The sequence below is a fragment of the Lissotriton vulgaris genome, chromosome 11 (genome assembly GCF_964263255.1).
Source record: "Lissotriton vulgaris chromosome 11, aLisVul1.2, whole genome shotgun sequence".
Lineage (NCBI taxonomy): Eukaryota > Metazoa > Chordata > Amphibia > Caudata > Salamandridae > Lissotriton > Lissotriton vulgaris.
The window spans coordinates 994566379-994582075 of NC_141699.1; the positions used below are offsets into that span (position 1 = coordinate 994566379).

At 45.8% G+C, this 15697-nt stretch overlaps 1 protein-coding gene across 2 annotated transcripts in view; it reads right to left on the reverse strand.

The window, feature by feature from the left end:
• Nucleotides 1–15697, reverse strand: part of LOC147683846 (cytochrome P450 2J6-like) — a 110195-nt gene that overhangs the window by 36322 nt on the left and 58176 nt on the right. For both annotated transcript variants that reach the window (XM_086944245.1, XM_086944246.1), the window contains 2 exons: nt 10620–10761; nt 8144–8331 (listed from right to left, as the gene is read on the reverse strand). In XM_086944245.1, the coding sequence (XP_086800371.1) occupies nt 8144–8331; nt 10620–10761 (330 nt within the window). The remainder of the gene's footprint in view (nt 1–8143; nt 8332–10619; nt 10762–15697) is intronic.

A 15697-nucleotide genomic window follows, 5' to 3' on the forward strand; every position in this document is an offset into this window, starting at 1 on the left:
GCCTATAGGGACACTTGTGCCAGCGTCACCATGGTGACGCCTAACTTTGTGGACCCTGGACAGATCATGCCAGGTACAGAATTCCTGGTGACCAATGCAAGCAATGTCACTACCAATCACAGTATGGCAATTGTAGCTTTCTCCTGGGGAGGGGTAACTGGCCAAAAGAAGGTTGTAGTTAGTCCAGACCTCCCAGTGGATTGTTTGTTGGGCAATGATTTGGAGTCGTCACAATGGTCAGAAGTGGAGCACCGGACTCACATGGAAATGTTAGGTTTGCCAGCACATGTGTTCGCTGTGACTAGGTCACAGGTCAGGAAATGCCCCACTGAACAGGTGCTGGATCCTGGAACAACGGACCAGACACCTCCCAAGAAAAAGAGCAGTAGGGTTAAGGCTGCGCCTTCCCCCTTGCCCCAGGTCGAGGATCAAGTCTCAGAGGAGGCTGACCTACAGGAATTGAGGGAAACTGAGCCTAGGGAGTTCGAACTTGATCAAGTTGAATTCTTGGGCTCAGGGGGACCCTCAAGGGAAGACCTGGGGAAGGACCAGTTAGACTGCCCTTCTCTTGAACCCCTCAGACAGCAGGCTGCTGCTGAGGCTGCTGGGAACGCCACAGGTACCCACAAGGTATACTGGGAAGATGGACTCCTGTACACTGAGTCAAGAGACCCCAAGCCTGGCATGACCAGGAGGCTGGTCGTCCCCTTGTCTCAGCGTGGTTTCCTACTTACCTTGGCCCACGAGATTCCCTTAGCAGGTCACTTAGGCCAGACGAAAACGTGGGACAGGCTTGTCTCGCACTTTCACTGGCCTCACATGAATGAGGATACCAAGGAGTTTTGCCGCTCCTGTGTCACTTGCCAAGCCAGTGGTAAGTCAGGTGGCACGACAAAGGCCCCCCTTATACCAATGCCTGTGGTGGGGGTGCCCTTTGAACGGGTGGGGATCGACATCGTCGGTCCCATGGAACCACCAACAGCATCAGGGCACAAGTTTATACTGGTGGTAGTGGATCATGCCACCAGGTACCCTGAAGCTATTCCCCTTAGGACCACTACAGCACCTGTTGTGGCAAGAGCCCTGGTTGGAGTATTCTCCAGAGTGGGCTTCCCTAAGGAGGTCGTCTCCGACAGAGGTGCAAACTTTATGTCGAGCTACTTAACTGCTATGTGGAAGGAATGTGGTGTCAACTACAAGTTCACTACACCCTATCATCCACAATGCAATGGGCTTGTTGAGAGATTCAACAGGACCCTAAAAGGGATGATTCATGGACTACCGGAAAAGCTTCGGCGTAGATGGGACGTCCTGATCCCCTGCCTCTTGTTCGCCTACAGAGAAGTCCCACAGAAGGGGGTTGGCTACAGCCCTTTTGAACTTTTGTACGGGCATCCTGTAAGAGGACCCCTGTGTTTGGTGAAGGAAGGATGGGAGAGACCTCTCAAAAAGCCGGCAACCAACATAGTGGACTATGTGCTCGGCCTCCGCTCGCGGATGGCTGAATACATGGAGAAGGCATCCGAAAACCTTAAGGCCAGCCAAGAACTCCAAAAAGCTTGGCATGACCAAAAGGCTGTCTTGACTGTTTACCAGCCCGGACAGAAGGTGTGGGTGTTGGAGCCAGTGGCCCCAGCAGCACTCAAGGACAAATGGTCCGGGCCCCACACCATCCTGGAGAAGAAGGGAGAGGTCACCTACCTGGTCGACCTGGGAACTCCCCGGAGCCCCCACAGGGTGCTTCATGTCAACAGGCTAAAAGCATATGTCGACAGGAAGGACATGAGTTTGCTCATGGCCCTAGATGAAGGACAGGAAGAAGAGAGTGACCCTCTCCCCGACCTGCTCACTCAGAATCCTGACGATGGCTCGGTAGATGGTGTTGTCTTTTGTGGCAGCCTCTCCGAACATCAACAGAGCGACTGTAAACAGGTTCTTCAGTCGTTCCGACATCTGTTTTCTCTGACACCCAGTCAGACCGATTGGTGCACCCATGAGGTCGACACTGGTGACAGCTTGCCCGTAAAGAGTAAAATCTACAGGCAGCCTGATCACGTTAGAGACTGCATCAAAAGTGAAGTGCAGAAAATGTTGGAGCTGGGAGTCATTGAACCCTCGGATAGCCCTTGGGCTAGTCCCGTAGTTCTAGTGCCGAAACCTCACACCCAGGGTGGTAAGAGAGAGATGAGGTTCTGCGTAGACTACAGGGGTCTCAATGCAGTCACTAAGACTGACGCCCACCCAATACCAAGGGCAGACGAGCTTATTGATAGGCTGGCTTCGGCCAACTACTTAAGTACGTTTGACCTGACAGCTGGGTATTGGCAAATCAGGTTAGCTGAGGACGCCAAGCCTAAAACAGCATTTTCAACCCCTGGTGGGCATTATCAGTTCGTGGTGATGCCCTTTGGTCTGAAAAATGCACCTGCCACCTTCCAACGGTTGGTGAATCACGTCCTTACTGGGCTGGATGACTTCTGTGCGGCGTATCTTGACGATATTGCTGTCTTTAGCTCCACCTGGGAGGATCACCTGGTCCACCTGCGGAAGACATTGGAGGCGCTGCAAGCAGCAGGCCTCACTATCAAGGCCACCAAGTGCCAGATAGGGCAGACACAGGTTGTATACCTGGGCCACCTTGTAGGTGGAGGTCAGGTTCAGCCACTGGAGAGCAAGATACAGTCAATCAGGGACTGGGCTCCTCCAACCACCCAGACTCAGGTTCGAGCTTTCTTGGGCCTGACTGGTTACTATAGGAAGTTTGTCAGGAACTATGGTTCCATCGTGACACCATTAAATGAACTGACAAGTAAGAAAATGCCAAAAAAGGTTCAGTGGACAGCGAGCTGTCAAAAAGCATTCGATGACCTAAAGCAGGCCATGTGCACGGCGCCTATCCTCAAGAGTCCGGACTACTCCAAACCATTCATTGTCCAAACAGATGCTTCTGAGTTGGGTGTGGGAGCTGTTCTTTCTCAACTGAATTTTGATGGTCAAGACCAGCCCATTGCTTTTATAAGCAGAAGGCTGACCCCTAGAGAGAAGAATTGGTCAGCTATCGAGAGGGAGGCCTTTGCTGTGGTTTGGGCCCTGAAGAAGCTGAGGCCATACTTGTTTGGCACTCACTTCAAGATTCAGACCGACCATAAGCCCCTCTTGTGGCTAAATCAGATGAAGGGTGAAAACCCCAAACTGCTTAGGTGGTCCATTTCCCTACAGGGGATGGACTTCACAGTGGAACATAGACCTGGTACTGATCATGGCAATGCCGATGGGCTCTCCAGATATTTCCACTTAGAACAAGAAGACTCACCTGGTCAAGGTTAGCTAGTTGTTCCGACGTTTGGGGGGGGGTCATGTAGGAGAGTAGGGTCTGCAATCCTATGATCACCCAGATTTTTTGCTTTTGTTTCACTGGTTTACGACTTTCTCTGGCTGTGGGCCTGCCAATCAGACCCACAGCCTGGCTGTTCTCTTTCTAAATTACGATATGTACCCTAGGTGCATTTACCAATTGGTACTGGGCCACCTTATCAGACCCTGTAACTCAGGGCATAGGTGTACCCAGGGCCGCCAGGGGCTGCAGCATGTATTATGCCACCCCTGGCTGACCTCCTAAATTTGACACAACTGGCTGCATGACAGCTGGGGCGAAGTCGTGTAATCACCCTTTGCTTTAGATATAGTAGCTCTATATCTAACCATACAATGGACACCCGAGTCCCTATCAGTCACTCCTATGGCAGGCCTTGACAATCCTGAAGGCAGAGTGCATGGGCTCGCGTGAACTGTGTTCTGGCCCGAGCCGAGCCGGTTGCAGCTTGCGGAGAAAAGACCCAATGGCTGTTCCATGATAACGCGTGCCACATCGGTAACTTCGGTGTCGCGTTATCAAGACATGTCGAGTAAGGTGTCATACGAATCGGGATGCTGCCCTCTCACCAACTCTGGCGACGAGGTTAGCATTCCGCCCTTCTAGAGGGACACGACATGTACGTAACTGTGAACCCCGGTTAAAGTTAACGAAAGCCTCAGCTCCACAAAATGGATGCTGCCACCACAGACACGAGTCTGACCTCCTGCTGCTGGGAGTCCTTCCAGCGAGGAGCGCTTGGACAAAGGGTTTCCTGTCGAGGGCGGTGTTCGCACCGTCCCAGACAGGGTTTGTGTATTCTGGGTAGGTAGGGCTTTTGCGAGAAGGTGACTGCGGAGTGGCACCCCGGTGCTCACTACGCATCTGCCGGTTAGAACCAGTTCCAGGGGCGACAGCCCTGGCCTGGGGAAAGTCCGGCAGGGGAGAGGGGTGTAACTACCCCCCTTCCTGGTCCCACCCTTAGGGCAGGACCTAGTCATGTACCCACCCCTTTCTTTAGGATAAAGGCCGGAGCGGGGACCCTTCCAAATTAGATCATCTTTGAATCAAGAATACTTTCTACGAAAGGACTTCAAGACTCTTCTCAAGATTTCTCCCTTGTGGCTAAGGAGTAGTCACCCTGCATCAGCGGGCACCATCTAAGAACTCTGCGGTTTGCTGTAAGTCCTTCCTCAAGGAATCCGACGGCCCAGCTCGACGAGAACCGGCTTCCCTGGCACCTCTGACCTCTACCCCCGTCATCAGCTCAGCTGTGATCGGTGGGTGCGACGAGACCTCGAGGGACCGGCCATCATCAGAACCTGCACGCTCTTAAAAACCAGCACGACCATCGAGGTAACTCTCTGGTGAGTGCTCTGGGGTCCGAGAAGCCCCGACCCTGAGCCGCTCCAGCTCCGAAGTGCAGTCCCCCAGCATCTCCACGATCTGCGTGGGGCCCTTCTGCTCGCTGCTCAGCACGTTGTCTGGTCACTAGCCGCTGGCTTGTGTCCTTCTGTGACGACATCCGAGAATCATCACTGCCGGTCTGGTTGCTCCAGACTGGCCCTTGCTTCCATCTTTTCAAGAAGCACCCCGGACCCTCCTGGTCCACTCAAGACGCCGACAGCGTCATCCGTCGTGGGACAGCTCGCACCTCCACCGTGGTCGCCGACAACGCCTCCTGGTCCGTGAGACTGCAGAGCCTAGCGTCGCCCACTCACCTGGTCGAGGTGACGGCCAACTGGTGCCTTCCTGGTACCCTCTGACTACTGGCTAGTAGTACGAACTTGGTCCCCTCTGCTTTCAGGTTTCATCAATCTCCGATCCAGGCTTGGATCTCTACGAACTATTCATCACTGGTCGCCGGCCAGCAACTCCTTTTTCTTCCGGCTCCTGGCTCGTCAGCGAAGACCCCGACGCCTGTAAGACTTGTGCAGCCGCAGCCCTCGTGGCTAGGTAACTCGGCATTTCAGTGCCTGCATAGCCTCCTTACTCTAGGGTCCCGAGTCCCTCGCTTCCGACTTGCCTTAACCTTTCCGTGTCCTCGGACACTTGTTTTAATTGTGCACTTAAAGTATTTGCTAAAGAGATTTGGTTTGTGCTAAGTACCCTGTCCTCATAAAGAGTACAGGGCTGTTGTGATTCTTAATAAATATACTGTTTATTTTCATAACACTTGTGTGGTGTCCTTTCACTGGGTGTTCAAGGGGTACATGTGTGGTAAACAGCTGGCTTAACGCGCCCTCTCGAGTCTTTAGCCTTAGACTGCTCGTATCCACGCTACTAGGATAGCTGGTCTATAGGTTGACTTACAACCAAACACCATAAGGGTCGTTGGAACGATACATAGCGGTCGCTAGAATAGCGAACGTTGCATATCGGGCCAACTTCTCACAGTGACCTACCAAATATCTGTGGATACCTGTAAGCCATTTGAAAGGACCTAAGAATATATGCCGTCTCCATTCCCTAGTACTTTTGGTGGTATATATACTTGTTATGATAGATATTGTGATAGGTTAATTCCTATCTGTCTATTGGTGTACTGATGGTGAGATATTTATCTCCCACCTCTAGGGTTGACTTTTTTTTCTTTTAGTTGCAACTTTGAGATTGGCATTGTAGACTTATTTGGTTCCACATAACATGCTTCTCAAATATGCCCTGGATGTCACTTAAGATAGAAATGAAGTCACAGACTACAGTGTGAACTGCTGGGACAATCGAGAACTAGGTACTGTTTGCTGTAAAGTATAGAGTAGTCTGCAATGGCCTCCTAATTTGATTCAATTGGCCTGACTAGACTGTCTGGCTGTTTCCATACCATTACATGTTTCCTCACTTGGAAGACATTTTCAAATGGAATGATCCAATGGATATAGCATTATTCTGTGTGAAACCTGCTGAGTGAAAGTACATGATCCCAGAAGAGGTGATTCTTTAATATGGGAACTACTACACCTTAACATCATGATGACCCTAAGTATGTTGTTCAGTCCTCGTCATTAATACAATGTCCCAAAGAACTTTACTACTCTACTTATAATAATACACCCCTTGCCTTGCTCACAGGAACCAGCCAATCCCAATACATAGAACAATAGTGGTAATAAGTTAACATGTTAGTCACATCAGGAGAAATGCTGCTAAGATAATAGTTCAAAAATGGACATGCACAATTTTTCTTTAACACATGCTTAGTGATGTATAAGTTAATTAATTACTCAAATATTTCATTTTCAACTTTGAAAAATCGCCATGTTCCCTTTACACCAAAATGAGTAAAATGTGCATCAACTGACAAACGAAAGGGAAGATAAGCTCTTATTTCTAAAATGTTCTTTGTAGAGGAGCCATAACTTTTGACAAAACTTTAGACTGCTGAAGGAATTTAAATAACTTACTCATGTAGCCTATCAAATCTTTCAGATTCCTTTCAGAATGATTTTCCAATCACATATAACTGGGATAATCCATCATTTGAATACCGGTGTCATATGGTTACTAATAGTTAATTAGGAATCTGGGTAAAGCGGTCAGGGCAATAAAATGCATAACAAAAACTTCTGAATATGAGCTGTGCCACTAAACTAGAACTATATCTCTCAAACAGCCTCTACCAATCCTTCTCTTCTATGTTGTGTAATGCACAATGAAAGAGTTGTCACATCTCACACACAGATTTGCAGCACCTCTTTCTTGCTACAGGGGCAGACAAAATCTAGTTTGAGGATGAAAGGATATGCAGAGATAAGACATTACTAATGTCCTATGGCCGCGAGACCATCATCAGTTAAAACATAGCTAATTGCTTCAAGGGCATGTGTATTTCAATTCACCTGCTGTATTAATATAAATAAACGTTACAGCTTCAAGCAAGGTGATCCCAGCATTTGTACCCTGTCGCCAATTCCAACAGCTCATAATAGAGTCTTATAAACAGAATCAGCTCTGCTTTTCTTCACTATCAATGTGTTCAGCATTTGAGAAGTAATTTGCACTACTGCTTATTAGCTCATCAGACTTAGGTATATATATCTATATTGTATATGTAGTGTGATGTGATAGTTCAACGATGAGCTCTTAGTTGTAGCATCCCAACATGTAGGCATAATTCTCTCATAATTTTCTTCTGAGGAGGTAGTCTACTAGTCTGTGAATAATCCTCTGATCAATTTTCTATCCTGTTGCTCAAGAAAATCATATGTTTCAAGCACTCAAAGTGTCTCCACGCCTGCAAGATCGCAGCTGCAGAGTTTTACTCAACCAGATATGCAGGGCATGACACCCTGTCTCAATCATTTCTCAAGGCATATCTCACAAACAAACTAATGGTGCCTCTTACCAGGGATCTAATGGTACCTCATACCCAGTGTTCCACAACAACCTCCCAAGAGCATTCCAATGTGTTTTCAATCAATGCTCTGATGATGCCTCTCAGTCTGAAGATATGTAGTGCTTAGAAGTGTATCTCCTCCCATGCTGCAGAATCCTAAAACCTATTAGACCACTGAGGAAGGTGCCAAGTATGTATTTTCTAATATACTCTATAGAACTCTGTCGTCGAGTTCTACAAATTGTCCTGTCCAATCAAACCCCTGATGAAGATAAATTAAAGCAACAGCATCTCAGTACCATTCACAAGAACAGCATTTCCTTCAATAGCAACACAATCAGAGCTAAATGGACGTCAACCACTGAACCATGACATATGGATGGCACTGTGGATGGTGGTCAATAAGACTGCCTTTCAATAATTGGTCAATATGTGGTGGAAACATATGATTATACCTTTTCTATGTGGAATCCTTGCAGTGTTATATCCTTTATACATCTCCTTAGAAACCCAATTGGAGCGATGTTACAGTAGCGTTGGATCTCATGAATCACGGCAGTCGTGTAGGGCGTCTTTTTCCGATCATTGTATTGGATGACCTGTGAATCTCCAAGGACAGCATCCAGCTCCTTCTGGACTTTATCTATAGAGAGACATTGATAATGATAAAATGTTATTCTCTCTGTGAAGAACAGAAAGATAGTCAACTATTACTTAGTGAAACTGCACTAAGGATCTTTGGGCAGTAGCCCTTGTTTCTCCTGATCTTGGATCGCATGCACAAAGGAAATACTAATATACGTCTGATGGAGCAAAGGCAAATTTGCCAACAATAGGGCGGATGAAGTTGAAATGTTAGACATAAATATAAAATTTTCGAAAACAGAAAGCAAAATGAACATCAAGGAAACAGACTATGACCTATTGACAAAACCATCTTGGCCATAACCAAGTTCCACATTACCCATTGCATTTTTGGGAATATGTCCATCCAGAACAATATATTTCAATTTGCCAATAAAAACCTGAGACAAAATGTACAACACAATAGGATAACCACACATGCACAGATATATCCAAAATCTAAACCACGAATGAATCCTGAAAGCCACAAACATTCAAACACAATATGGGATGCACGCTCAATATTATTTCTTTTAGCTTCTCCAGGCCGGTAGGAAGAAAATCTATTGCTCAATGTGTTAAACTCATCAGGAAAGCAATTCATTATTGGCTATTTAGTTTAATTATATCATTACCTTAAATTCTTATACAATACCGCAACAGAAATGAAATATTTTTAGGGACCATAGCACGAGCTCTACTGCTGAAGATGTATAGTTTTGAATATCGTTTTGTATTAGAAGATTTAGTATTTACATATTATTCTAGTCCTCTTTACCTAATGGCTTTCTAAGCTGTAATTTCAGTATGTGGGTCAGTCGATAAGCCTAGAGATTTCATTGATTTGGGTAAAGATTGAGAAAAACTATCACTGTAAAGATCAGTATGCTCAGACGTGAGTCCCTTGCTCACTTGGCCACTGGATTCAAGATAGCCTGGCTGATGAGGATTATGAATCCGAAACCGGTCTCAGGATGCTTGTTTCTGACATGGCTTGGCAGTTCGGACTGGACTGTTCCCATGAGGCACAGGGTCAGACTGATTTGCATATGGCCATGTCTGAACTGGGGTGGCTGAGTGAGCTAAAGAATGGTGATGGATTAAACCCCGATCAGTTGACTGGTGGTGAGTGTTTGATTTGCTCAAACGCGCCGTCCATCATTTCCTTTTGCATCGCTTTGTTCGCCCTAAGTTGGCAGGGTATGCTCAGAGTTGAGTCCCTTGCTCACTTGGCCACTGGATTCAAGATAGCCTGGCTGATGAGGATTATGAATCCGAAACCGGTCCCAGGATGCTTGTTTCCGGTCCAGGGAAGACATGGCTTGGCAGTTCGTGCTGGACTGTTCCCATGAGGCACAGGGTCAGACTGATTTGCATATGGCCATGTCTGAACTGGGGTGGCTGAGTGAGCTAAAGAATGGGGATGGATTAAACCCAGATCAGTTGACTGGGGGTGAGTGTTTGATTTGCTCAAACGCTCCGTCCATCATTTCCTTTTGTATCGCTTTGTAAAGATCAGAGGGCAAGTCATTGCACAGAGTGGCATCCATTGGGCAATGAATGAGAATAAACTCTGTTTTTCATGAATTTAGTTTTGGAAGGTTTGAGGACTGTAATCTTTGAATGTCAGGCACACTGTTTTCAGAATTCTTAAGTCTTGGATGGAAAAGATGTTTAACTATGATTGAGTGTGGTGGGCACACTATGGAACGCCCTGCTGCCACACCGCCAAACCTGTGTGCGGTATTCACAAAAGGCATTTAGTAGTAGTAAAGTTAGGATTCCTAACTGTACTACTACTAAATTCCTTTTGCAAATACCAAAAGTCATAAAGTTAGGATTTTGTCTCAGTTTTCTAGTAGTAAAATTAGGAGTCCTAACTTTACTACTACTAAATGCCTTCTGTGAATACCAAAAGTAGTAAGTTTAGGATTTTATCTCAGATTAGTTCTGTGAATCGGCCCAAAAGAGTGGTACATAGCAAGACTAATAACAAATATGAGAATTACTGAATGTTGAGGGATAAACTGCTAAACAGAAGAGCAGATGGGTAAAGAGGGATATTAAAGAAAACAATAAGAAATAGAAAAGCAAACAATGAATTGTGAAAAAGAGAAAAACATAAGGATCAAACAAGCAGTTCAGAATCTCTATCCATTTTCTGCAAACAATAACTTTTCCAAATCTTTATCATTTTTCTATAGTGTGGGCCTGTGTGTCCTATGTCTGGACACAATGTTTACCAGTGACTTGTCTTTCGACTGTGCATAGTGCATGTACCATCTGTAACAAGATTCTGTATCTTACCTTGGATCATTGGGCGGTTTGCCATGTACAGAAGGGCCCATTGCAGCGTGATGGCGGTGGTCTCGGTTCCTCCCAAAAAGAGATCTGCCACAACCTGTGTAAGGTTCTCTTCATCATAAGTAGAGAAGGGGTCTTCTTTCTTCTGATGATGATTTGTAAGTATGCAAAGTTAGAACAGGGAGGTACTGGAAGCGCAATGGGGCATTGCAAAAATGATTAAGCTTTCCTGATAGTACAGTTAATGATGCTTTTGACACCATTTTTTAAAATTATTATTATTTTTATTTGGTTGCACATCAAAACACCATGTAACATTTGATGGGTTTGATGATCCTGGTCTCCAGGGCTCAGGTATCACCAGTATATAAGAATTCTCCAGCTACAGTACTCAAATGCTATGACCCATCATTATGATGGCGGGGAGACCGCCACTGACAGGCTGTCAGTGGTGGTCTCCCCCCCCATCGCAACCAAGGTTACCGCTCGCCACATTTGGATGGCGGGCGGCTGTGTGGCGGTTAGAAAGGAGCCCGTAGGTCCATCAGAGGCAGAGTAATGCCTTCAATGGTGGCAGTGCCTACCAGGCTCCGCTGTAGGCATTACGATGTTCCTTTCTGCCAGCTCTTTCTTGGCGGGGAACCTGCTATGAAAAGGCTGGTGGAAAGGGACATGGGGCCCCCCTTAACCTCTGGCCCCCAGACACGGGACCTGGGGGGTACCCCCTACATATCCCTGCACCATGTGGCAGGCACAGCATGGTGCCTGCCACGTAGCTTAGAGATCTGTGCAGTGTCCCTTTTTTGCATGGCCGTGGGTGCTGCAGCCAGCAGCACCCGCCGCAAAGAAAAATATAGGCAGTGCAAACGCTGTGGTGGCAGTCACATCAAAAAGCCTACTGCTGGACTGCTGACTGCCTGTCGGGCGGTCCCAATCCACGATAGTGTCCACCCGCCATCGTAATGAGCTACATTATTCTCTCTTTGACCGCTGGATGACATCACAGGGTTAATGTCTTGACCTAGCGTTAACCTCTCAATAGCATCCAATTCAGACCGGCGGGGCTTAGTTTAAGAGCAAGGAGAGGTAACACCATAAAGTAGCCCTATCTAATAGCTTTGTTTATTTTATTTTCCTGTCACCGTCTCTCCTAATTTACCATGTGGAGATCTCTGCTTCAACTGCAGTGTCTCCCTACATTAAATTATAGGGAAAAGTAAAAACTTATATTTTAACTTGAAAAAATTGCAAAACATTTTTTATGCTCAATAATACTGTAAATTAATTTCTTACATTTATTTCTAATGTAGATCAAAAGAAAAAAACATGCTACAGCACTAGCTTAATTTTAATCAAATATTTAATTAATTTATACATATCAAATAAAATTAGTTTTTCTGAAGCTTGAATTAAAAAGAACATTCCCACCTAAAAAAAAAAAGTGAATTTTTTTAATATGCATTTAATAATTATTAAAAGCAGTGTACAGAATTAATTCAAAGTAATTTACTTATATTTTATTAACATTTAAGTTTACAATATTTTTTCAATACAAAAAAGGTTATTAAGGTATTTTATAATTAAATAATAAATATGTATTATTTTAACACCTTTTCAACATGAAGTTATATTTATTTATATTCTTATCCATTTTAAATCATTTTTTTTCAGTTAACATTGTTTCCGATGGGGTTTTATTTTAAGTCCCTACCTCCGTTATTGTAGACGAATACTGCAGTACCAATGGTTGGCCATATGTGACACTAGATTAACTTCATCCCTTAGCCTGAGTAATATACTAATGTTTGGGTCCCATTTTGATTCTAGTAACTTTTGAAGTGCAGTTTATGAATAGCAATGTACTTAGGGCCTGATTACGATACTGGGGAGCTAACTGCTATTGCGGCATTCAGGAAAACGCTGCCAAACCGACGGCATCCCTCCCATTGTGTTATGAGTACCTCACCGGACTGGCAGCGTTGTGTCAGCCGTGTCATGGCAGCGGCAGGCTTTGGCTCATAGAAAGAGCCTGAAGCATATGCCGCCACTGTGGGAGTACCACTTGCACGTCGGTGCACTGTAGCACCATGTTGTGCATGGCATACAGTGCACGCACGACAGTGCAAGCACAGGAGGGACACAACATGCGCCCCCATGCACAACCCCACATGGGCAAATACGCCCTGGGGCCCTGTTAGGGGATCCGTCTCAGCCTTTCCGCCGACCTTTTCATTGGGGTCTTCACCATGAAAAGGTCAGCGGAAAGGTAGGTCATGATCAGCATGGCAGTACTGGCACCACCACCATTGATAAGAAATGCGTTACTTACCTGTAACTGCAGTTATCCAATACTGGTGTCTTTCATAGATTCACATGCCTGAATCATTCCCCGTCGTCGAGACGGGAGTCTCCGGTACATAGAAAAGTAATGTCCTATAGACATACATAGAGAATTGTAGGCCTAAAGGCCTCACCTTAGTAACATATCCATGTCCTTTTGTAAAAAGGACTAAACTCTAGACAAGAGCCAATCAGCTGTCACCTCCCTCTAGAACCTTCCTGGCAGGAGCCTCAGTCCCTCAGATTTTCGTACGCACTAAGCTAAGTAGGCGTGACACTGAGAGAGTTAGGTGAGTCCTTCCCGGGAAGGCGGGAGGGTTGCATGTGAATCTATGAAAGACACCAATACTGGATAACTGCAGTTACAGGTAAGTAGCGCATTTCTTATTCAGTATTATGGGTGTCTTTCATAGGTTCACATGCCTGAATCAGAGTAGCAAGCAATGCAAAGTGCACATTTCTGATGGTACAGCATATGCAAGTCATTAGATAATACATATCATGCGACTTTAACACCATTGCTGCTGATGGTATCCTTCTCCTGTGCTGGGCCCTAATGTAAATGGGTGTGGTCATGACGAGCTCAGCTCTTCATGAGCACATGAGAGGTATACCTCATGACGAGCTGAGCTCGTCATGAGCATCGAAGGGGATAAACCACCAATAAATGTCAATTCAATTCAAAGTACTTTATTCGGTTAGAGATATAACCATAAAAGCATGACACGTAATATTACATTCACAAGAAAAATAAAATGACCGAAGATATCAATAAAAAGTGTAATTCCATAGTCCCAGACTGTGAAAAAACAAAGTGATAAAAGAATTATTACTACAGAAAAAGAGTTTAATTCATTGCTTTTTAAAATAGTGTCTCTGTCCATACATTTTAATCCATCTGAGTTAGACCCCAGAGTGGGTGAAATTGATTAAAAGTGGGGATGATGTAGCCACTCGATACAAAACCACTTCTACCCATCAGGTAATTACTCTGTGCTTTTTGACATGGGGACGGGACATATAATATTCTGGGGTAGAATTCACTTATGCTCCAGGTTGATATAGGACCATCTCCTATTTGTGACTGCCGTAATTGAAGATGTGGGACGACATATTTACTCCTGAATTTTACAAGTACTAAATCACCAGCAATGTCTTTTGGAAGAGGTCCTAGCCAGCCCACCCTTCTAACACTTAGTATTGTACCATCGATGTTGGATGGCAGAGGTCTATTTTTAGTTAGCCAGAACGTGACCTTATTTCTTAGGTCCTGTTGTCTTTCGTTATTCCCCTTAGTGAGTTCTGGTACTCCCGAGAGGACGCACAGAAAAGGAGCGGCCTCCGGTGGCAAATATAGGAGATTGGTTTTATATGGCATATTCTCACTGTTAGCCGCTAACCCCTTATGTATTATAGATGCTTTGTTAGGCCCTACTCTAGAGTAAGAGCTCCGTGCTGTTGGGCCTGCTTTTGAAGAGTTTAAAGTTGTCTTTTGTAGGGTTACTAATTGGTTACGGGTGGTCTTACTTTGTATGATGGTTTTAGGCATTTCTGTGGAGGCTAGGCGCTGTGGCTGAGAGGGTCCTGCCAGAGTTTTTATGAGTGGCGAGTTGGCCTTAATCGCTTCCTCGACACCCGTGAGCCTATCCCCTAAGCTGATTTTTTTTTTTAAATCAGGGAAGATATTAATGTTTTCAACATGTTTTCGATCGAGGCCAATAAGGAAGCCTGAATGGGTGCTTTATGGGTGGTAGTGCTGGGAGTGTTGGGCAGGGGGGAATTTGGATTTAGTTTTTGTTGCTTTACCTGACTCCCCATTTGTTTAACCCCATCTCTCTTCCTTTTGGCAGAGGAGACCTGTGGTGACACTATAGATTTGAGATTTAACTTTGGTCGTGCAAAAAGGGGAGTACCCTGGGAGCTTTCAGTTAGTTGGGATTGTCTACAGGGGTGAGGACTAATGGTTGCTATAGTACAAATAGGGGCACTAATTTGCACAATTCCTGATTCCACAGGGGCGTACGTGGATTTGCATAATTTATTTAGTTCCTCCAGTAGTGATAAATCTGGTGCTGCATCGGCAGTCTGAACGAGAGAACATATACTGGTAGGACTATCCTTGACGGGGGATCGTTCTATTCTCTCTAGTTCACTTGAAATGGGGAGAGTTGCCCTCTTAATGAAATAGTCCATTGTTCCCTTATGCAAGTCACTCTGGGAGGGAGTATATCTGGTATCCTCCTCATGGGTCATAGCGAAATGGCTTGTATAAGTTGAAACTGGTTCAAAATCAATCACCGTGGAAAAGTTCAACTATGGTGACGCTCTGGAGGGACCTGTAATAAATTGGGGAATGTCAATTAATATCTGTACCTTTTATCTTTGTTTTACTTCCTTCCGCAGTTCAGAATTGAAAGGGGGGTGCCCCGTCCCGGCCTCTTCTGGCCCCTGATGGCCACAGAGGTCCCGCCCGTTGCCCGGGCTTAGCCCAGCGCCGACCCGCGCGCGATCCCGCGACGCGGGTGCTGTAGTCCTTTTGAAGCGCCTCCTGGCGCAGGAAATCCGTGTGGCGGCGTGTTCTGCCGCTAGGGCGTCTGGGTAGTGTAGTTTTGTCCCGATTTCGCCCCCCTCGCACTGCGGCCGCTGGTCTGGGTTTGCGGCAGCGGAGGGGAGCGTTGGAGCTGCGCTGGTCACTGTGGCCTTGTCCACCAAGGTATTCCCCCCAAAAGATTTCAGTTCCC